This window comes from Panthera tigris, chromosome E2 (genome assembly GCF_018350195.1).
Source record: "Panthera tigris isolate Pti1 chromosome E2, P.tigris_Pti1_mat1.1, whole genome shotgun sequence".
NCBI classification, from domain to species: domain Eukaryota; kingdom Metazoa; phylum Chordata; class Mammalia; order Carnivora; family Felidae; genus Panthera; species Panthera tigris.
In genome coordinates this window covers 1,622,825-1,645,385 of record NC_056674.1, presented here as the reverse complement: position 1 = coordinate 1,645,385, position 22,561 = coordinate 1,622,825, and the positions used below count along the sequence as shown (strand labels likewise).

The 22,561-nt window shown below is 42.2% G+C and overlaps 1 protein-coding gene across 1 annotated transcript in view; it reads right to left on the bottom strand.

The window, feature by feature from the left end:
- The window catches only part of DUXA (double homeobox A), a 30,106-nt gene that overhangs the window by 4,606 nt on the left and 2,939 nt on the right, over positions 1-22,561 (bottom strand). The window contains exons 3-5 of the mRNA XM_042969985.1: positions 1,486-1,640; positions 890-992; positions 322-467 (exon numbers count right to left, since the gene is read on the bottom strand). Of these exons, the coding sequence (XP_042825919.1) occupies positions 322-467; positions 890-992; positions 1,486-1,640 (404 nt within the window). The remainder of the gene's footprint in view (positions 1-321; positions 468-889; positions 993-1,485; positions 1,641-22,561) is intronic.

Sequence of the window (22,561 nt, the reverse complement as noted above, 5' to 3'; positions counted from 1 at the left end):
TGGGTGGCTCAGGTGGTTACGCGTCTGACTCTCGGTTTCAGCTCAGGTCATGATCTCATGGTTTGTGGGATCAAGGCCCACATCAGGCTCTGTGCTGTCTGCAGGGAGCCTGCTTGGGATTCTCTCTCCCTCTCTCTCTCTGCCTCTCCTCTACTCGTGTTCACTCTCTCTCTAAATAAATAAGCCTCAAGAACCTACTAGATGGAGAGAATAGCTCATGAGAGGCCCTGGGGTGGGAATGTGCCTCACATGTCCATCCACGGGGCTCCCCATCTCCTACATCTCCATCCTGGGAGATGGGGCAAATTCTTTATCACTTACTTGGACTCTTGACTCGGGAACACCAATTTCTTTAGCAAGTTGCTCTCTGGAATCAAAGCCAGGATAAGGATTGTTCGAAAATGCCTCAATGAGGGCGTGTAATTGCAAGGACGTATAGTTGGTACGACTCCGTCTGTCTTCTCTACCTAGGATAGGTGTAAGACTGAGGGTCACGGAACATTTCAGAGGTCAGTTGACATATTCCCAAACAAGGAACCCAAACCTGTCCTACATTGTCTCCATCTAATACATTGCATCTCCTTAAGAGGGCCTTGCCCTGGCTTATTCCAGGCAGAAGGTTCTAGAAGAGACACAGTATGTGGCTAGGTTGCTGGTTCTTTCCAGTGGAAAGAAGGTAAGCAGAGCAAAGTCTCAAAAGGTCCATGAACGATGCAGGAAAGAATTTCCAGGGGCCATATTGGACCCATTGCTACCAGAAGACCTTGAACAGGAGGCCCTGAGAGAAAGAACATTCCTCTCCCACTCAGAGTAGTAGTTAGCTCCAAGTAGAGAGGACCTTGTGTACCCAAGAAGCTCTGTTGTGGAAGGACTGCAACAGACTATTTACTTTGAATCTCCTCTTCAAGGTGATCTTGGTCTTGGCTTGATTCTAAGTCCTCATCGGGTTCTGATTTCTTCTGGTGCCTAGCTCTTCGATTCTGAAACCAAATCTTGAGTGAGGAAAAGAAAATGAGAGAATTTAGTATGTCTAGGTCATCTCACCCTATTACTGCCTGTCTTCAAAGGGTGTGATTCTTATAGGTCTAAGCTCAGTACTGTTACGGATACCTGTCACATCCGACTGAGTCTTGGGTCAAGGTTTGGCATTTAGCATCTTCACAATCTGTTCCCAACATGACTATAGTAATCTTTTTAAGTTAAGAAATAGATGCTGCAATTATTATGCATTTATCAACCGGCTCAAGTATTTCCTCTTCTCTGAAGAAGCACCTGCACATGCCGTTGCCACTCCTAGACACTCTTTCACCCTCAGTACTCACATTTGTGGAGTGAGACAAAGAGCAGCATCCTTGTGACTTCATTCTGGGTGTCAAGTTACTTCACGCAAAGCCCTTAGCACACTGGCACATGATGTGCTCGATTAACAGTTTCCTTGCCTCCTTGTCTACTTTTAGTCTTGGAGGTACAGAATTTGTAACTTACCTGGATTCGAGACTCTTCAGTATTGGCTTCTAAAGCAAGTTTTTGTTTGGTAGCATAACCTGGGTAAGGGTTTTTATCAAATGCTTTGATGAGGATTTTCAATTGATCTTGTGTGAATTTGGTGCGGCTGCGTCTGTGATTCACTGGTGTGGTCTCTGTGGAAAGATTAGGAAAGACGAAGCATTTAATAGGCCAGCTTATAAATTTCAAACTTCAGCCTCAAGCTAGTCTTTGATTTCCTCTTTTCCTTTGTAATCCACCAGAAACCAGTAGTAAAGAACTCTGACACAATTATAAATCCCTTAAATACACAAGGGTGATTCTTTTTTTTTTTTTAAACGTTTATTTATTTATTTATTTATTTATTTTTTAACGTTTATTTATTTTTGAGACAGAGAAAGACAGAGCATGAACGGGGGAGGGTCAGAGAGAAGGAGACACAGAATCTGAAACAGGCTCCAGGCTCTGAGCCATCAGCCCAGAGCCTGACGTGGGGCTCGAACTCACGGACCGTGAGATCATGACCTGAGCCGAAGTCGGCCGCTTAACCGACTGAGCCACCCAGGCACCCACGTTTATTTATTTTTGAGACAGAGAGAGACAGAGCATGAATGGGGGAGGGGCAGAGAGAAAGGGAGACACAGAATCTGAAACAGGCTCCAGGTTCTGAGCTATCAGCACAGAGCCTGACATGGGGCTCGAACTCATGGACCACGAGATCATGGCCTGAGCCGAAGTTGGACGCTTAACCGACTGAGCCACCCAGGCGCCCCACACAAAGGTGATTCTTGAACTTCTCTATTTTATCTGAATGCCATGACTGAGAGTCAAGGTCTTCTATTTTTCAAAAACCATGAAAAATTTATGTGTTCTGTTCATATGGATTAAGAAGAATGAGTCAAGAAAAGGCATGTAATAATAGGTCATTACAATCATGAATACTCGAAACCATAGAAATGAAGAGCAAATGAAGTACCATTAAGTCCCTTTCAGTGTTTCTGGTTTAATTTCCGGGTAAAGTCCATTGCCCTCAATAGCAGATAAATAGGATCACTTTCCAAAATGTTTTTAAAAACACTATGGGGAGGATCATTTGGTTCTTACAGCAACATGCAGAAGAATGAACCTGGACCACTTTCTTACACCATACGCAAAAATACTCAAAGTGGATGAAAGACCTAAACATAAGACAGGAAACCATCAAAATCCTAGAGGAGAAAACAGGCAATAACCTCTTTGACTGTGGCTGCAGCAACTTCTTACTAGACATGTCTCCGGAGGCAAGAGAAACAAAAGCAAGAATGAACTATTGGGACCTCATCAAAATAAAAAAGTGTCTGCACAACGAAGGAAACAATCAACAAAACTAAAAGGCAACCGACAGAATGGGAGAAGATATTTGCAAGTAACATATCAGATAAAGGGTTAGTATCCAAAATACATAAAGAACTTATCAAACTCAACACCCAAAAGACAAATAATCCAGTGAAGAAATGGGCAAAAAGACATGAATAGATACTTTTCCAAAGAAGACATCCAGATGGCCAACAGACACATGAAAAGATGCTCAGCATCACTCATCATCAGGGAAATACAAATCAAAACCACATTGAGATACCGCCTCACACAGGTCAGAGTGACTAAAATTAACAACTAAGGAAACAACAAGACTCAAAAAAGTCAAACTCCACATTTATGCAAAAAAAAAAAAATCCAGTCAAAACTCTTAACTACGGCAAAATAAAGAATTCATTGGGATTCCCAGACCACAGGGATGCTTTTTTTTGTTTGATCCTTGAATGTTTGTCCCTCCTACAAGTTTAAATCTTCATTTGCATACCAGTCTACTACCTCCTGGTCTGTTGTACTTCATTGAAAGAAGGCTAAAATTTTATTTATTTATTTATTTGTTTGTTTGTTTATTTATTTATTTATTTATTTATTTTTATTTTATTTCTAAATTTTTGTATTTTTTTAATGTTTATTTTTGAGAGAGAGAAAGAGAGAGTGTGTGTATGTGCCTGAGCAGCACAGGGACAGAGAGACAGAGACAGAGGATCTAAAGCGGGCTCTGTGCTGACAACAGCAAGCCCGACGCGAGGCTCAAACTCACAAACTGTGAGATTATGACCTGAGCCAAAGCCAGAAGCTTGACTGACTGAGCCACCCAGGTGTCCCTAGAGTTCTAAATTTTTTTTAAGTAATGTCTACACCCAACTTGGAGGCCAGCTTACAACCCTGAGGTCAAGAGTCACATAATCTACCAACTGAGAGAGCCAGGCACCCTGAAAGGAGAAGGTTAACTTTACTATCATTCTCAAGTCCTCTTGAATCTTACCGTGTTGATCAGGCCCTCACCAATATTTTTGAGCTAGTCACATATAACGACTTCCTTGACCTTATACCTTGGAATAAATATGTTCTCCAGCCACTACCACCAACTTTCTGTCCCACAACCAGGCCAACTTCCTTCTACTCCAGAACTTGGTACTTGTTCTTCTCTTCCTGCGATGCCCTTCATGTGATGAGGGACTAGCTTGCTCCTTTGTGACAGGTTCCAGCTTGAGCACCACCTTCTCAGAGTCCTTCCCTGACCCTCCAGTCTAAGGCCCACACTCTGTGCTCCAAATAGTCGTGATTGAATTTTTCTGATGGCAAAGTAATCTTCTCTGAGGTTGGCCTTAGGTTAAAAAGCCCTCACAGGACCCCACCCATCTTATACCTTCAAGTAGGTTCTTCTCTGTGCACAGGTCCTTGGCTGTATACATTCTTAAAAGGAAAATTCCTTTACAGTGAAAAGCTCAAAGGAAAGCTTAAGCCCTGAAGTAGATATAGAGGAACTTCTAACTAACCCAGATCAACTCCCTAGGGAATGGGGGGTGGGGATAAGCAAATTAGGGCCTCCTGCCTAATTCCTACACTGACAGGTAGAGGGTGGGCAGGGAGGAACAGGAGATAAAGAGCTAAAGTAAGATGAAGGATAAGAAAGGAGGAAAGCAAAGAGAAAAATCTGAGGAAGATCTCTTTTATCAACCTAGGAGCATGTTATAGCCCAATAAGCTAACGGTTCCTAGAGATCAGTATCAAGATGGTTCATCTCTGACTCTGGGGGGCACAAAGCTCCAGACCGTTACAGCTTGGTAATTCCCTTCCTGAGTCTCTATCCTAGAGGAACGGACACGTGTACGTCTGGGTAACACACATGGATATTCACTGCCATTTTGTTGGTAGTAGTTAACATTTTATTAACAGGGAATTGCATTTCCAAACAAAAATACCAACAGGATATTTGAAGTAAACCTTATTTTAGGATGTTCAGATTTACAGAGAAGTTACAAAGCTGGTATGAGGAGTTCCCATATCTTCCATTCCCAGTTTCCCCTATTTTTCATTGTACTTTTTTCTAGGTAATCTCTACACCCAATGTGGGGCTCGAGCTCATGACCCAGAGATCAGGAATCACATGCTTGGGGCACCTGGGTGGCTCAGTCAGTTAAGCATCCACCTTTCAGCTCAGGTCATGATCTCACAGTTGCTGAATTCGAGCCCCACATCAGGCTCTGCACAGACAGTGTAGAGCCTGCTTAGGATTCTGTCTTTTTCCCACTCTCTGCCCCTCCCCACTTGTGCTCACTCTCTCTCTCTCTCTCAAAATAAATAAGCTTAAAAAAAAAAAAAAAGAGCCACGTACTCAGGGGCGCCTGGGTGGCTCAGTTGGTTGAGCATTGTACTCTTGATTTCAGTTCAGGTCATGATCATAGGGTCATGGGATTGAGCCCTACAGAGGGCTCCGTGCCCCCGCCAAGGGGGAGTGGGGCATGGAGCACGGAGCCTGCTTAAGATTGCTCAATCTCCCCCTTTCTCTCTATCCCTCAGCCCCTCTCCCCAGTTCTCAGAAAAAAAAAAAAGTCACATGCTCTCCCAACTGAGCCAACTAGGTACCCCTCCCCTATTATTAACATATTACCACAGTACATTTCTCACAATGAAGGAATTGATACCGATACATTGTTGGTAAGCAAAGTCCATACTTTATTCATATTTTCCAAGTTTTTATCTAAAAGTTTTTATCTAATATCCTTTTTCTGTTCTCAGATGCTATCTAGGTGCCATATTACAATGGGTCCTCAGATCTCCTTAGGCTCCCTTTGGCCCTGACAGTTTCTTAGACTTTAGTTTTTCATGATATAGACAGTTCTAAGGAGTACTGAGCAAGTGTTTTGTAGAACCTCATTGGAGTTTATCTGATGTTTTTCTCATGATGAGAACATGGCTGTTTTCTGAGAAGAGACCAAACAGGATTTTGAGGGCCACCTAAAACATACGGGGAGAATACAAGCCCACAAAGTAGATTATACATTATGTTTAAAAAGGATAAAGATGATGCATTTAATTATCCAGATAAAATAGAGTAGTAAAAGCTTTTTCTTACAGTACTCATGCAGAAACAGACCAGTAGACAAATGGAACCCAACAGAAAGCCGAGGAACAGAAAGCCTGTTCTATATAGAATTTGGGACAGCCAGAGCCTCCAAAATCAGCGGGAAAGGGTAGTGTTGGGTAAAGAAAATGGTTTGCTGTATGAAGAAAAATGAAGTTGAGTCATGATACACAGTATATTTCAAAATGCCAAATTAAAGACCTGTGAAATGTAAAAATAAATGGAAAATCATGTACGAAAGAACCCGTGTCCCATTGAGATAGAAAAGAGTTCAATAAGTTATTTAATCTTCCCAAAACACAATGGGAAAAATTTCTGGAACCAAAGACATAACTGAAAACAGCAGTTCAAAAGTTAGAAAATCAGATAAAGTCAGATGCTTGCAATGATGGGGGTGGGGTGGGGAGATGGAAACCCTTCTGGAGAACTGGTTGGAATGTACTTTATTCTAGATAGTCGGTGGGGCAATTGGGCTCTGCTTGCTTAAATTATGTGCAGTAATTGTAATGCCGTCATTTATTTCCCACTCAAATCTCCATGACATATTTTTCAGAATGCTGTTCATATTAACAGTTGGAGCAAACTAAATGCCCATGACTACACGAATGGGTAAGTAAAATGTGCTAATATCCCCGTGATGGAATTTTATGCCTTAAGACCAAAATAATGAGAAAAAAAAAATGACAAGGGAAACAAGATCGATAGGTCTCAAAGGCACAGAATTAAGTCAAGAAAGGAAGGCACAAAATGGAGTTTATACAGAGCAATAATATTTCTATGTAGCAATTATGTATATACCTACATAGGTGTACACGTAAATTAAATCAAATTGTACACTTATGATTTGCATTTTACCATGTGCAGTTGTACTTCAATAAAAAGCTGGAGAGAAACAAGTGATTCCAGTGAAGATCAACTAATCTAAATAAGTTACATTCCACCAAAACAATGTTGTGTATTTGTGAAGGATACACACATATCACAAGACACCTATCTCTAAATGGCATGAAATGCACTGGATGCAACAGATGGACGGCTGTGCACGGGGAGGGGAAGCAAGTGTGTGTTGCTGAGGAGCAGTAACCTATCAATTGTGCGTTACTAAGAAGACAAGAAAAAGAAAAAAAAAAACTTGAAAATTATTGCACAATTTTTTTTCTCTAGAAAGTATTCCTAGATCACTAAATCCCAGTGTTTTTGGCTTCAGGACCCATTTGCACTTTTAAAACTGAATATCCAAAGACCGTTTGTTTTACCTTATTAAAAAGTAAAAGTGAGAACATTGGTTAATCCATTTTATTTAACTTTTTTTGTTTATTTATTTTTGAGAGCGAGAGATAGAGTGTGAGCAGGGGAGGGGCAGAGAGAGAGGGAGACACACATTCTGAAGCAGGCTCCAGGCTCTGAGCTGAGCTGTCAGCACAGAGCCTGACATGGGGTTCAAACCCACAAACCCCAAGATCATGACCTGAGCTGAAGTCAGATGCTTAACCGACTGAGCCACCCAGGCACCCCTTGATTAATCCATTTTCAAATGTCAACAAACCCATTACATTTTAACAAAAATAACATTTTTATTAAAAAAATTATCACCTTGGAATAAAAATGATTACTGAGGTAAGTGGCATTGCTTTACATTTATGGAAATTACTTTGATGTCTATACTTAGCCATATAGAAGAGAGCTGGATTCTTACAGCTGCATCTGATCTCTTGTGATGTTCTTTTTAGCTCAATCATGACATATACAGCCTCAGACAGGTGTATATAGTTGGGCACAGAGTTGTACTTTAATAGCCTTTCAGATCATTAAAACTCCACCAAATTAAAAACCCACTATAACAAGTGGCATAAACTTTCTTAGATATTAGCTGCCACGAGGAGTCTGAAACCATTTCAGTGAACTGTGTTGTATGCTGTATTATACTAAGATACATATGTCAACTGGATTTTTTAAACTTTTTATTTTTTATTTTTATTTATTTTTTATTTTTTTTTTTAACGTTTATTTATTTTTGAGACAGAGAGAGACAGACATGAACAGGGGAGGAGCAGAGAGAGAGGGAGACACAGAATCCGAAACAGGCTCCAGGCTCTGAGCTGTCAGCACAGAGCCCGACGCGGGGCTCGAACTCACAGACCGTGAGATCATGACCTGAGCCGAAGTCGGACGCTCAACCGACCAAGCCACCCAGGCGCCCCTAAACTTTTTAAAAAATGTTTATTTCTTTTTGAGAGAGAGGGCAGCAGTGGGGGAGAGGCAGAGAAGAGAGGGAGACAGAGAATCCGAAGGGGCTCTGTGCTAACAGCTCAGCTCAGAGCCTGGAGCCTGCTTCGGATTCTGTGTCTGCCTCCCTCTCTGTCCCTCCCCCACTTGCGTGCGCGTGGGCTCTCTCTCTCAAAAATACATAAACATAAAAATTTCTTTTTAATTTTTTTAATTAATGTTTTTTATTTATATTTGAGACAGAGACAGAGTGTGAGGGAGGGAAAGGCAGAGAGAGAGGGAGACACAGAATCCGAAGCAGGCTCCAGGCTCCGAGCTGACAGCACAGAGCCCGACGCGGGGCTCGAACTCATGAACCGAGATCATGACCTGAGCCGAAGTCGATGCTTAACCGACTGAGCCACCTAGGCGCCCCTAAACGTAATTTTTTTTTTTTTAATAAAGGAGGAGAGAAAAGAAAGAATGCATGGGGTGAAGTCACAATTTTAAGCGAAGTAATTAGGGAAGACTTCACTTAGAAAATGACTTGATTCGGGGCACCTGGGTGGTTCAGTCGGTGGCGCTTCTGACTCTTGGTTTTCAGTTCAGGTCACGTTCTTGCAGTTCGTGAGTTCCAGCCCTGCATTGGGCTCTCTCTGTCAGCCTGTCAGCACAGAGCCGGCTTTGGATCCACTGTCCCCCTGTCTCTGACCCACCCACCCCCCGTGCACTGTCTCAAAAATAAACAAAACATTGAAAATGTTGAAAGGAAGAAAACAAATGACTTAAGCAAAGACTTGAAGCAAATGAGAGAGGGACCCATGCTGACATGTGGAGAACCACCTTGCAGGGACTGGGGATGGCAGTAGGAGCCTGCCTGGCCTCTTTAAGAGAGAGCAGAGGGCTACACAGTCTGGAACAAAGCAGAAACAGGTGAGGTCCTAGACCTTGGTGGCGGGGGTAGAAGACAGATTGTATAGGGCCTTGCAGGGCCGTGTGGGGATGGACCAAGAAATGGTCAGATTCCTAAAATATTTTAAAGTTAAAATCAACAGAACTGCCAGGCTGATTAGATATAGGTCATGAGAGAAAAGTAGGTCAAGGATGTTCCCTAGAGTTTTTAGCATGAACAGCTGACATGTCCTCAGTGAGGATAAACTCTGTGGGGGAGAGTTTGGGTGTAAACATGGAGTCCAGTTTGGGACACGCTGAGTTTGGGACACTTGTTAGACAAACAAGTGAGACCGATGAATCCAGAGTTCAAGAGTAAAGTTCAGTCTTGAGAAAGAAGTCTGGAAGTTTCTTTGATTCCAAAGATATTCTGGTCTATGAAATCTCTCATGCCTCCCATTGTTTTTTTTTTTTAAACAATTTTTTTAGGGGCGCCTGGGTGGCGCAGTCGGTTAAGCGTCCGACTTCAGCCAGGTCACGATCTTGCGATCCGTGAGTTCGAGCCCCGCGTCGGGCTCTGGGTTGATGGCTCGGAGCCTGGAGCCTGTTTCCGATTCTGTGTCTCCCTCTCTCTCTGCCCCTCCCCCGTTCATGCTCTGTCTCTCTCTGTCCCAAAAATAAATAAAAAACGTTGAAAAAAAAAAAAAACAACAATTTTTTTAAATGTTTATTCATTTTGGAGCAGGGGAGAGGCAGAGAGAGAGGGAGACACAGAATCAGAAGCAGGCTCCAGGCTCTGAGCCATCAGCACAGAGCCCGACATGGAGCTCGAACCCACGAACCGTGAGATCATGACCCGAGCCGAAGTCAGACACTTAACCGACTAAACCACCCAGGGGCCCCATTTGTTGTTGTTGTTGTTTTTTAAGGTTATTTATTTATTTTGAGAGAGAAAGCGGGGCGCCTGGGTGGCTCAGTCGGTTAAGCGGCCGACTTCAGCTCAGGTCACGATCTCACGGTCCGTGAGTTCAAGCCCCGAGTCGGGCTCTGTGCTGACAGCTCAGAGCCCGGAGCCTATTTCAGATTCTGTGTCTCCCTCTCTCTGACCCTCCCCCATTCATGCTCTGTCTCTCTCTGTCTCAAAAATAAATAAACGTTAAAAGAAAATAAAAAATAAAAAAATAAAAGAGAGAGAAAGCACGCGAAGGAGGGGCAGAGAAGGAGAGTGAATCCCAAGCAGGCTCTGTACTAGCAGCTTGGTGCTCGATGTGGGGCTCAAACTCACTTACTGTGAGATCATGACCTGAGCTGAAATCAAGAATCAGATGCTTAACCAACTGAACCACTCAGGTGCCCCCCTCTTTTTTTTTTTTTTTACCACAGTTTTATTTTTTTTAAATTTTTTTTTTTTAACATTTATTTTTGAGACAGAGAGAGACAGAGCATGAACGGGGGAGGGGCAGAGAGAGGGAGACACAGAACCGGAAGCAGGCTCCAGGCTCCGAGCCATCAGCCCAGAGCCCGATGCGGGGCTCAAACTCACCGACCGCGAGATCGTGACCTGAGCTGAAGTCGGACGCTTAACCGACTGAGCCACCCAGGCGCCCCACCACAGTTTCTTTAAATGTATCTCTCTCCCTCTCCTTCCTGAAGCAAAAATCTTCTATTTTGTTTAATTCATGATTGCCTGTATCTTTCTGAAATTCCCAATGCACAATACACAGAAAACAGCATATTTTCATATCATATGAGAGAAAGTTTTTCCCAATCCTAGTACAGTTATTTTAAAGCTTAAAAATGGGGCTCAGTCAGACAAGCATCCGACTCCTGATTTCGGCTCAGGTCATGATCTCACAATTAGTAAGATTGAACCCCAAGTTGGGCTCTGTGCTGGCAGCCTGAAGCCTGCTTGGGATTCTCTCTCCTCCACCCCCCTCTTAAAAAAAACGTTAAAAAAAAAAAGGTTTAAAATGGAACTCCCACAAGTTGTGACAAGCCCATAAGTTTGTAGTCAATTTCCTCCCAAACCAACGAAACAGAAACCTCAGTCAAGTGTGCGGGGAACTTACTGTTTGGAGAATTATCTTGAGCCATGTTGGTGGAGTCCTGAGGTCTTAGGGTTAGATCGGGAGACAGTCCGCCTCAAGGACGGTTTTATATCATCAGCCTGGATGGCCCCACCTGTTTGTTTAATCTTTCGTGGTTCTGAAGTTTTATCTTTACCAATTACATCACTTCTTACAAACAGACCCTCTTAATCTAGGAAGGGCTAGATAAGCCGCCCATTCTTCCATTGATAGATTTAGTAATTTCTACTAATCTCTACCGCAAAACCATCACAAGAGCTCTTCTGAGTGCTACTGTATTCACACATCTTCTTGTTTTCAGTGTTTATTCTATACCTATGTATTTTTTTAACACATAATTTTTTTATGCTTTTTTTTTAATGCTCTACACTTAATCTTTTGAAGTGGTGACCTTTACTTATATTAAAAGGGTTCTTGGGAAGCACCTGGCTGGCTCAGTCGGTAGAGCGTGAGACTCTTCGGTGTTGTGAGTTCAAGCCCCATGTTGGGCGTAGAGCTTACTTTAAACAACAAACAAACAAAACCAAACAAAAATCAAAAGAGTTCTTTTTAATTAGTTCCAGGATTAGGGTGAGGAAGATGTAGCTCTCACCACGGGAGCTATTTAAGGGGGTGCAAAAACTGCGGTGATCAAAATAAATAATATTTGAATGCAATGTTTAAACAAATAAAAATTAACTGCAAAAAGTCCACATTTATAAGATACAAAAATGTAACTAAAAACAAGATCCTGCCCCACACTGGCAGGAGCAGTTTCAGGTGACGTTCCACGTGCAGTGACTCTCGGGGTCTCTCCCTGGCAATTTCCTCTCCGGGTCATTAATCAGCCTTGATGGAAGTCGACAGATTCTTTCAATTTTCACAGCTGTAATCCACAGTACTACAGGATAAAAGTGAAAGTTTTACTGCTTTTTTAAAGCTTTTTTTTAATCTTTATTTTTGACAGAGAGAGAGAAAGAGAGAGAGAAGAAGCGGGGGAGGAACAGAGAGAGAGGGAGACACAGAATCCGAAGCAGGCTCCACACTCCGAGCTGTCAGCACAGAGGCCTACGTGGGGCTCAAACCTACGAACTGTGAGATCATGACCTGAGCCGAAGTCAGATGCTTAACCGACTGAGCCACTCAGGCGCCCCTAGGAAAGTTTTGTTTTGTTACCCATATATGTTTGTGTGATCTTAAAAGATTTTTAAGGAGGGGGGGTACCTGGGTACGATTAGATTTAAATTCACTAAGGACTGTATTTCCAGTAGTAAAGGGAGCAGAGAGTCTATGGGGTGCACGGTTTAGTAGATATGCAAAACATTGGTTGCTGGTACTCAATCACCTAGAGGAAGCAAGGAGCTAAGTGATCCTGCCTATGATACTTCCAAACATTTTTGGAAAATTAAGGGCCATGGTGATGTTGGTTGGTTGTTCCTAATGTTGCTTGACAAAGTGGTGAGAGAAAAGGGGGAGCTCAGGAATTTGATTTCCCAGCTCACACATCACATAAATGACCCAAGACTTCCATGTGCGCCCTGTGGGAGACCCTTATCTCCTGTAGATACAGGGCTAAAGTTGCCAAAAAATACAAAACCTCATCCTGTGATTGGCTGAGTTACAACACAAATCAAACTCCCAGCCTCACAGGGCGTCTTCTGTCAAACTGAGGGCACTGAGAGGGAAAGAATGGGATCCTGTAAGTTGGGATGGGATGTGTGGGAAGACCTTGATGAAAATGCTATCACTGGGATCCTAAATTCGGATGAGTCTTCTTTGCCAGTGGTAGAGGTCTTTTCTCCTCTAGAGGAAGTGGCAGGGGCAGTGGCATCTCCACCCCCAGTGGTATCCACCTCTGAGGGAATTAACAGCATTGCCTAAGGAAATGGTGATGGCCTTCCCTGAGGCCGTCGCCATGCAAGACAACACTGACTCTCCTCTGGACCCACCTCTCTGCTTTTAGACTCATAATTAGACTCAAATGTCAGCAGGCTCCTAAAGGTAAGATGACAAAATGTCACCCAAGAGGAGGTGTACTACATTCCAAGAGAACCGCTTGAGTTTTCTAAATTACACAAGCGGAAATCAAGGGAACGTGTGTGGGAATGGAAACTAAGGGTGTGGAATAATGGTGGAGGGATCATAAATTTGTGTCAGGTAGAATTTTTAGATATGGGCCCATAAAACAGATTCTACATCTAATTGCTTCTGAGTTGCATCTGTAACTCAAGGAGTTAGCCCTCTAACAATTTGGTTGGTTGGTTGGTTGGTTGGTGGCTGAACCATGGACCAAAAGGTGGCCTACCGGGAAAGAACTGGGAAAGCCCAACTTCCCATGGTTTACTGTAGAGCAAGGGATTCAAAAGCTTAGGGAGATTTGGATGTTAGAGAGTGTTTGTCATTTAAGATCTATTTACCCACACTAGGCAGAGGGGCCGTAAGATAACCTTTCACCAATACTTTGGGAAATACAGTTGTAAGAGAGGCCCCAGTATCCTTGAAGGGCTCCATGATCGTTCTTCTCTGTCGGCCACACCTTACAGGGGGAACTGTAGCCACTCAATTGGAAAACTTAAATGCAAGGAGAGTAATTGGATCTTGGGGTGGCAGGGGCCAAGCCGAGCCGGGAGGAGCAGGAAGGGCTCAAGTAGAGCAGGGAAGTGAAAAATTACAACAATTTGTCAGGCCAGCTGTGTCTGATAGCTGGCAGTTATCAAAGTTAGAATTCTGTCCTTCCACAGAGACTGGAAGACAGAGGCCCTAAGCTTCCTGAAGATGACATTTCAAAGAAATGGCTTTTATTTTATTTCTTTTGATATGTCAATATCATTACTTTTTTCTTTTTTTTTTAATGTTTAGTAATTTATTTTTGATAGAGAGAGAGAGCGAGCACAAGCAGGGGAGGGGCAGAGAAAGAGGGAGACACAGAATCCAAAGCAGACTCCAGGCTCTGAGCTGTCAGCACAGGGTCCAAAGAGGGGCTCGAACCCACAAACTGTGAGATCATGACCTGAGCTGAAGTCAGACAATTAACCAACTGAGCCACCCAGGTGCCCCAAGAAATGGCTTTTAGATCCTTAAGAAAGACACCCTAGGGGCGCCTGGGTGGCTCAGTCGGTTAAGCAGCCGACTTCAGTTCAGGTCATGATCTCACGGTTCGTGGGTTCGAGCCCCACATCAGGCTCTGTGCTGACCAGCTTGGAGCCTGGAGCTGCTTCAGATTCTGTGTCTCCTTCTCTCTCTGCCCCTCCCCCACTTGTGCTCTGTCTCTGTCTCTCAAAAAATAAATAAATGTTAAAAAAATTAAAAAAAAAAAAAGAAAGACACCCCAGAATTGTAGGAGATGCATACACATCTCAAAGGGACAGAGGAAGAATTCAAAATTATAAGCCCTTTTTAGTAAATATTCAAAGAAAGGGAGGTCAGGGACCTGTCTCAGGTATTGGCTAGTAAGTTCTAGGAGTGTTGACCTTTGCCAGGCAGGCATTTTAAGGGGGGAACTGGGATCATGCTGAGGACACAGGTCTTATCTACCAGAAGCTATGCTAAGAGTTTGGTCAAGTCTCTTGGTGCAGGGGTTTGTTTGCTGGGAATTCTGTAGTTCTCACTAGATAGGTATATAGTTTGCTAAGCTATTTTTCATATATCAATATATTGAACACTCTTATTATCAATAAATATATGTACAATATTAATAGCTTTCTTACAATAATATATACGTATTTCTACAATATTAATAGCTCTCTCATAAAACTAGCTCACAATATATCACATAAAAACAGATCCCATCCATATCAGTAATAAAGTTTTTTAAATCCTTAGAATTTAAAGATAAAAATAAAATATTTTATAATTATGGGAAAATATTTGTAACGCTAGGGAGACAATATAGTAAAGTGGTTATGAATATAGATCCTGGAGCCAGACACATGGTTCTGAATATTAGCTTTACTACTTAAGTTCTGTATGACTTTGGAAAAATTACTGAACTTTTCTGATAGCCTTCTGAAAAGCATCACTGATTGAATGGTCAATTTGAATGCATTTAAAATTTTTTTAATGTTTATTTATTATTTTGAGAGGGAGAGAGAGAGGTAGAGAGAGGGAGACAGAGAATCTGAAACAGGCTCCAGGCCCTGAGCCGTCGGCACAGAGCCCGAAGCGGGGCTCGAACTCACAAACCTTGAGATCATGACTGAGCCGAAGTCGGACGCTTAATGCATTGAGCCACCCAGGTGCTCAGTATATTTTTAAAAAACACTTATTTTATTTTTTTTATTTTAAAAACATGTTGATTTATTTTGAGAGAGAGAGAGAGAGCAGGCAAGGGTCAGAGAGAGAGAATCCCAGGCAGGCTCTGTACTCAGTGTATCATGTATCAATCAGATACATAATCAATGATTATGATTAATCAAATTCTATGTCCCTGTGGCTATATTAAAAGCATAATATTATTACCGCTTATAAGGATTTCTTTCTTGCATTCTCATAGAATGCCTCTTTGCCAGTATTTTAACTTTTTATTGAAGTATAATGTAAATGTTGAAAAGTACACATAGTGTGAGTACAAAGCTTGATAAATTTTTACAAACTGAACCACCCTATCACCTGGCCCCAGATCAGTATATTTTTCTTTCAACAAATTGTCATATTCATTGTTTTTAGATTTTAATTTAAAATTTTCCCATTTAATTTCAGGAAAAATGTAATATGCAACTTCCATTTTGTTCATATTTTCTCTTTTTCTCATACCTGCTCACACACTACGTTATCAGTCTTTCAATCACTGTAAATCTTAGAGTTGGAAACAATAGTATCTCATTGCTTTATTTGTAACTTGTTTGAGAACTAGTGTGTTTGAACACTTTTAACTAAATGTTTTGGCTCTATTTTTAATAAATTTTTATAAATTGGCCATATTTTTCTTTTTTTTCCTTGATGATCTTTTCAGATTCTTGGTTTATGCAGAAGAGGCAAAATTTTACCTTTACCCTCTTAGGAGCTCTGGCTGGGCTTGAGAATTAAATTGATATAAAACAGATTACCAGGATAGAAGTTTATAAATTTATTTAATGTAAGTTTTACCTGATACACGAAGCTTCATAAGGAAATGAAGACCCAAAAAAGTAGCAAAACCTAAGTGCTTATATGTTAGATTGAACGAAGAGAGGTGATTTTAGAAAAGTAACTAAAATACATGTGGAAACTAAAGGAAGACAAAAGTTATCTTAACAAGGTTTGCTTGCACAGAATTTTTTCTTAGTTTTGGCTCCTCATCTCCGGTGATAAGAATGTTTCTTTCCTCCTAGTGTAGAAAGGGCATCTTTGATATGGGAGATTTTTTTTTTTTTAAGTTTATTATTTTCAGAGAGAGATAGAGTGTGAGTGGGGGAGGGGCAGAGAGAGAGAGAGGGAGACACAGAATCCAAAGCAGGCTCCAGGCTCTGAGCTGTCAGCACAGAGCCCCACATGGGGCTCGAACCCACGAACTGAAAGATCATGACCTGAGCTGAAGTTGGTTGGTTAACTGACTGAGCCCCCCAGGTGCCCTTTTCATATGGGAGTTTTACCTTCTATTTTCCGGGAGTAAAAGGGGACGTCAGTGGGCCTTTCTTGTCCCTTTATCTCAAAACAATCCTTATGCCAAAGTGGCATATGGTGGGGGGGGGGGGGGAGGGGGCTGTTCTGAGCTCCTTTGCGTCTTAGGTACAACATTTTTTCTTAATAACTTGTACATTAAGCTACATTTGTCCTATGTCTTGCAAGTACATTTTCTGAATTCATTACTTTAAACTAATCCTTTTGTTTTATATCTATATACTGTTCTCAATTGGTTCTTTTTCCAATTTAATTTTCTAACTGGTCAAGGTACTGGTCATGGTCAAGGTATTGATGCTGGTTAATGACAAGGAAGAAGTATAATTTTTGAAAATGGAGAAGAAGATGCAATGAGTTTTGTTTTATTTATTTATAAGATGCAATGAGTTTTAATCAAGAAACACCGTTATGATCCCATTTTCCACTATATATTGGGAATTCTTAATACTTATACCTAAAAATGTGGATTCAGTCGTGGGGCGCCTGGGTGGCGCAGTCAGTTGAGCGTCCGACTTCTGCTCAGGTCTTGATCTCATGTTTCATGGATTCAGGACCCATGTCGGGCACTGTGCTGACAGCTCAGAGCCTGGATCCTGTTTGGATTCTGTGTCTCCCTCTCTCTCTCTCTGCCCTTCTCTCCCCTCGTGCTCTGTCTCTCTCTCTTTCTCAAAAATAAAAAAATAAGCATTAAAAAAAATGTGGATTAAGCCGTGAGGAACGGCGTAGCACGTGAAAAGTGGTCACCTCCAGAGGCAGCAATCAGAAGTAATACATTTTTAAATTCCTGCTATCCATTTTCTGACATTTGTACAATTCATGAATATACCTGTGTTGGACAAGTCAAGGATACAAACAAACTCTGCCGGTGTTCCCCGCCCCGGGATTTATTTATTTATTTATTTATTTATTTTATGCTTCCTCTTAATGACTAGCGGGATTCCGTTTTCTCGCTTTCAACTTTTCAACACAGACGGTTTTCCGCGGTCTTTGCCCTCTTTCCCGCCTCTTCTCCAGGCCCCTCGGGGGCCCCCGCGCGGCCGTCTCCAGACACTCAGAGCGCAGCCTCCTCTGCGCACGCGTTCTGCGCCGCCGTAGCCCCCGTTTTGCAAACTTCAGCGCTCGCCGGGGCGGATCCGGCCTTGGAGCGGGCGCGGCGGCGCGTGCACAGTAGGGTGTACGAGGCAGACGCCTGGGCAGGGCCTTTCCGAAGGCCCGCGTTCCCCGTGGGTGTCCTGGGCGGGGGGGAACGCGTCCGAGATGCTTAAGGGGCAAGCTGGTGCTCGGGTTGGGGGGCCACGGACGTCGGGGACCTCCTCCCGTGGCTGTGACCCGTTTGTGCGGCATGGCCTGAAACTGGCCGGCAGGGCGGGCATAGGCGGGTCCCAGGTGGCCCCGGGCCGCGTGGTCGTCTCCTGGTGGTCTCCCGATGTTGATGCGGAGGAGGGCGCCGGCCTCCTGGGTCTGGTTCCGTGCCTTTCTCACGCCTTCACTTTTTCTCCGCGTCTCTTCCCAATGAATCACAGAGCTCCAATCTTAGGCCCCTCAGTGGGTCATCTGGGTGGACCCTGGTGCCCCAGGAAGGATCGCAGGGTAATTCTCTGGGCCAGAATCTGTCCATGACCCTGGTGCCCAAACACAGGAAGACTTCAGTGATGTCTCCACCTCCTGAGAGCATGAGCGACTGTGTAAGGATGGGGGGATTTGACCCAAATGTTGGTTGGGCCGAGTAAGGATAACGCAGGACTGGAGAAGGTAATGAGCCCTGGTCCTTCCAGGAAAAAGAAGAGGCAACAGCCACAGCTAAGAAAATTATCTGAACCCCCTCCATCACTGGGCCAGCTTTCCCCTTTACACATTCACCCTCCCATGTCTAATTCCTCCTTGTCCCCCTCCCTCTGTCAATGTGGCCAGGATAATAATGAAATACACATCCAGACTCTTATCCAAAACCGTGGCATGAAAAATATCCTGTGATCAAACATGTTAGTGTTTTCCTCAGGCCTTTGTAGCTTCATGCTAGCCAGGTGAAGAGAGACCTTATGTAGCTTCTGGTTAGTTCATTCTACCAAAACGCTTTATTCCAAATTTATGAGGAAACTTTCAGCTCTCGCACCATTCTTCCTTTGGAATTGCAGGTAAATTGTCGTGGGTTTGTAATAGCTAACATTTATTGAGCCCTGATTATAACTTCGGAACTGAACTAAGTTATTAACTGTATATTCTCATTTTGTATTCGTTACAACTGAGTAGGGCAGGTACTAGTATTATTCCCAGATTTTTAACGTTTTAGGAAACAGACCCAGAAAGATAGGTAATTTGCACAAGGTCAGACAGTCAATAAATTGGAGTTGGGGGGGGCATGTTTTGAATTTAACAAACTTTATACCTATTCTAGAGTTTCAACAACAGCTCAGGGAACACACATTAATTTTCCCCCAGAATCATTATTATTTGGATTATTATTATTTAGATTTATTATTTAGATTTTGCCACATTTAATTTTTAATCTCTTATCTGTGTGTGTTTGTATGTCTCTCAATTTTGGATTGTCTGATGTTTTCTCATTTGATTCTGGTTACACAGTTTGGCAGAAGCCCCATAGCAGTGATGTGGTGTCTTCCTATCAGGAGGCACCTGAATATCAGTTCTTCACATTTGGAGACTCTGAACTTTGCTGGGTTGAAGAGGTACCTGCCGGATCTCTCCACCTTTTCCTCTCTGCAATTAATGTGGAGCCATTCTTTGAGATAGCTCAATAATACCCAGTTCCCCCACCACACTTCAACTACTGGCTTCAGCCTCCACTGAATTATAGATTCTTGCCTGAATCTACAATTAGTATGATGTGAACATTCTATTTCTGTCATTCCACTCCATTGCACATTTCTGAGTTGGCGCTCTTTTGTAAAGAACTTTTCCCACCCTACCCTTTTGAAATTAGTTAATTCACTTGGATGACACATGGACTCAAGAATCCATGTTTTATCTAATGTGTTATAATCCATTTCTGTCATCATTTTGGTGCTCATTATTCAGAGTTAGTCTCTCCAGGCTGAAGTGGGCTTGGCTATGGCAGCAGTAAGTCAGACCAGGCATTAAGGGGAGAGAGGCATGAATAATAGGTAGAACACAGAGGGGTTTTTTTTTTTTTTTTTTAGGGCAGTGTAACTATTCTGTATGATATAATGGTGGATACATGTTATTAAACATTTATTAAACCCATGGAATGTACACCAAGAGTAAACCCTGTTGTAAGCTGTGGACTTTGGATGATAATGATATGATGTATAATCTTCAGTTATAACCTGTACCACCGTGGTGTGGGTATGTTAGTGGGAGAGGTTTTGAACGTGTGGGGATGGGGTACATGGGAATATTACTTTCCATTCATGCTGTGAACCCAACATTGCTCTAAAAAAACCAATTTGGCTAATTTTTTTAAAAAAGGAATTGAAAGTCTAGCAAAAAGAAAGATCATGGCAAATTGTAAAACCCAAAAGATATTTGCTGTTCACTTAAATGAACAATAATGGTCATGGTCTTTGTTTACTTGAGCAGTCTTTAGAGTCCTTTTTCATAGTGGCTGTGTACAGGTAGAACTCCCTGGATGCACTTCTGCTAACAGATTTATTAAGGCTTTGGGTTTTTTATATAAGTTTTTTTTACATTTATTTATTTTTGAGAGACAGAGTGAGACAGAGCACCAGTGGGGGAGGGGCAGAGAGAGGAGACACAGAATCTGAAGCAGGCCCCAGGCTCTGAGCAAGCGTTCAGCTCAGAGCCTGATGTGGGGCTCAAACCCACAAACTGTGAGATTGTGACCTGAGCCAAAGCCAGTCTCTTTACCGACTGAGCCATCCAGGCACCCCAATGTGTTAGGGCTTTATACCTATGAGAAAAGAAAAACAATTAAATACTGTTACCATAGCCATGCATGTTAAATAGAGAAATCAATCAGAACAACAGACTTTTCAGAGGTCAGGCATTATTTTTCCAGTTCATATGTAACTCTTTTCTAGACATTTGCTTCTACAAAGTTAGCTATGACTACATCTGCTTCCCTTGCAGCTGCGGGAAACCAGAGAATATTGTCTGCTTCTTATCTTGCAGACTCCTTCTGCAGAAGTTTAAAGGGCTTATAGCTTTTAAGAACAATGTAGACACCCTTCATATACTGGTATGGAACTATCTCTGGGATATAGTGTTAGGCAAAAATACATAAAGCCCAAGACTGAATATGTCATGCTACCCTTTGGCTAAAAAATGGGGAAAACTCTGATGTACATTTGTCTTTGTTTAAAGCAAAGCCATTCAATTGCTTACCTGTGAATCAAGGAATAGGTAGGAATAAAGCTTCTCACTGCTAATCTTGTCCTATCATTTTGGTTTTGTGCCATATGCATCCATTTCCTATTCAAAAACAAATTGTAGTTTAAAAAATCAACTGCATTGCTTTAAAAAACATAACTTTTCGGGGCGCCTGGGTGGCGCAGTCGGTTAAGCGTCCGACTTCAGCCAGGTCACGATCTCGCGGTCCGTGAGTTCGAGCCCCGCGTCAGGCTCTGGGCTGATGGCTCGGAGCCTGGAGCCTGTTTCCGATTCTGTGTCTCCCTCTCTCTCTGCCCCTCCCCCGTTCATGCTCTGTCTCTGTCCCAAAAAAAATTAAAAAAAAAACAAAAAACGTTGAAAAAAAATAAAAAACATAACTTTTCAAGATTATGATTCAATGTTCCATTATATCTTACTGAAATGTCTATGATGTGTCTGCTTTGTGCTAGACATTTTTAGAAGTTGGGGGAGGGGATACAGCAGTGAGCAGTGAATAAAAGGAAGACCTTTGCACTCATGGAGCAACAGCTAGATGGAAAAATAGGAAATAAACAATAGTTAAAATAAACAAAGTATCAGAAGTTAATCAGTGACACACACAGAAACATATATACTTTTATTCGTAAATAATTTCAAAATTACAGAAAAGTTGCAAGAGTAGCATGAAGAAACTCTGTATACTCTTCACACAGAAATTAGCAATTCCCACTTTTGTCACATTTGGTTTATCATTCATCCTTTTCCCTGCCCGCTATCCATCAATTTATAATTTTCTGAACCATTTGAGAACTTCATGTCTCATATTTGTATTTTCTGAGAACAAAGATATTATCTTACACAATCAGAAGACAATTTCTAATGTCAGAGAAGTTAACATTAGATCAATACAGGGGTACCTGGGTGGCTCAGTTGGTTGAGCGTCTGACTCTTTGATTCTGATTCAGGTCATTGTCCCGGGTTGTGGGTTCGAGCCCCATATTGGGCTCCACACTGAGTGTGGAGCCTGCTTAAGATTCTACCTCTCTCCCCCCCTGTCCTCTCTCCCTCTGTCCCCTGCTCATGCTTTCTCTCCCCCCTACCTCTCATATACACAAACACACAAATTAGATCAATAGATTAATTTAGATCATATTACATTCATCATATAAAATCCAATGGACCAATACCAGATTTGATCTAGTTAGACAGAAGTATGTCTTTTTTTTTTCACCATTTTTATTTGGAAATTATGGTTTAAGGAGAGGCATCTGAGTGCCAAGTTGACAAGAAGTAGAATCTGATGGCTAGTTTTATGTGTAAACTTAGCTAGGCTATACTAGCCAGTCATTATTGGATCAAACACTAATTTGGTGTTGCTGTAAAGGTATTTTATAGATGTGCTTAACATCTACAACCAATTGGCTTATTTAAGCAAAGGATTTTATTTTCATAATGTGGGTGGGTCTTACCCGATCAGTGAAAAGGCCTTAAGGATTTAAGTAAGAGTTCCCTGAGGAAGAAGTTCAGCCTCCGGGAGCCTAGGTGGCTCAGTGGGTTAAGCATCCAA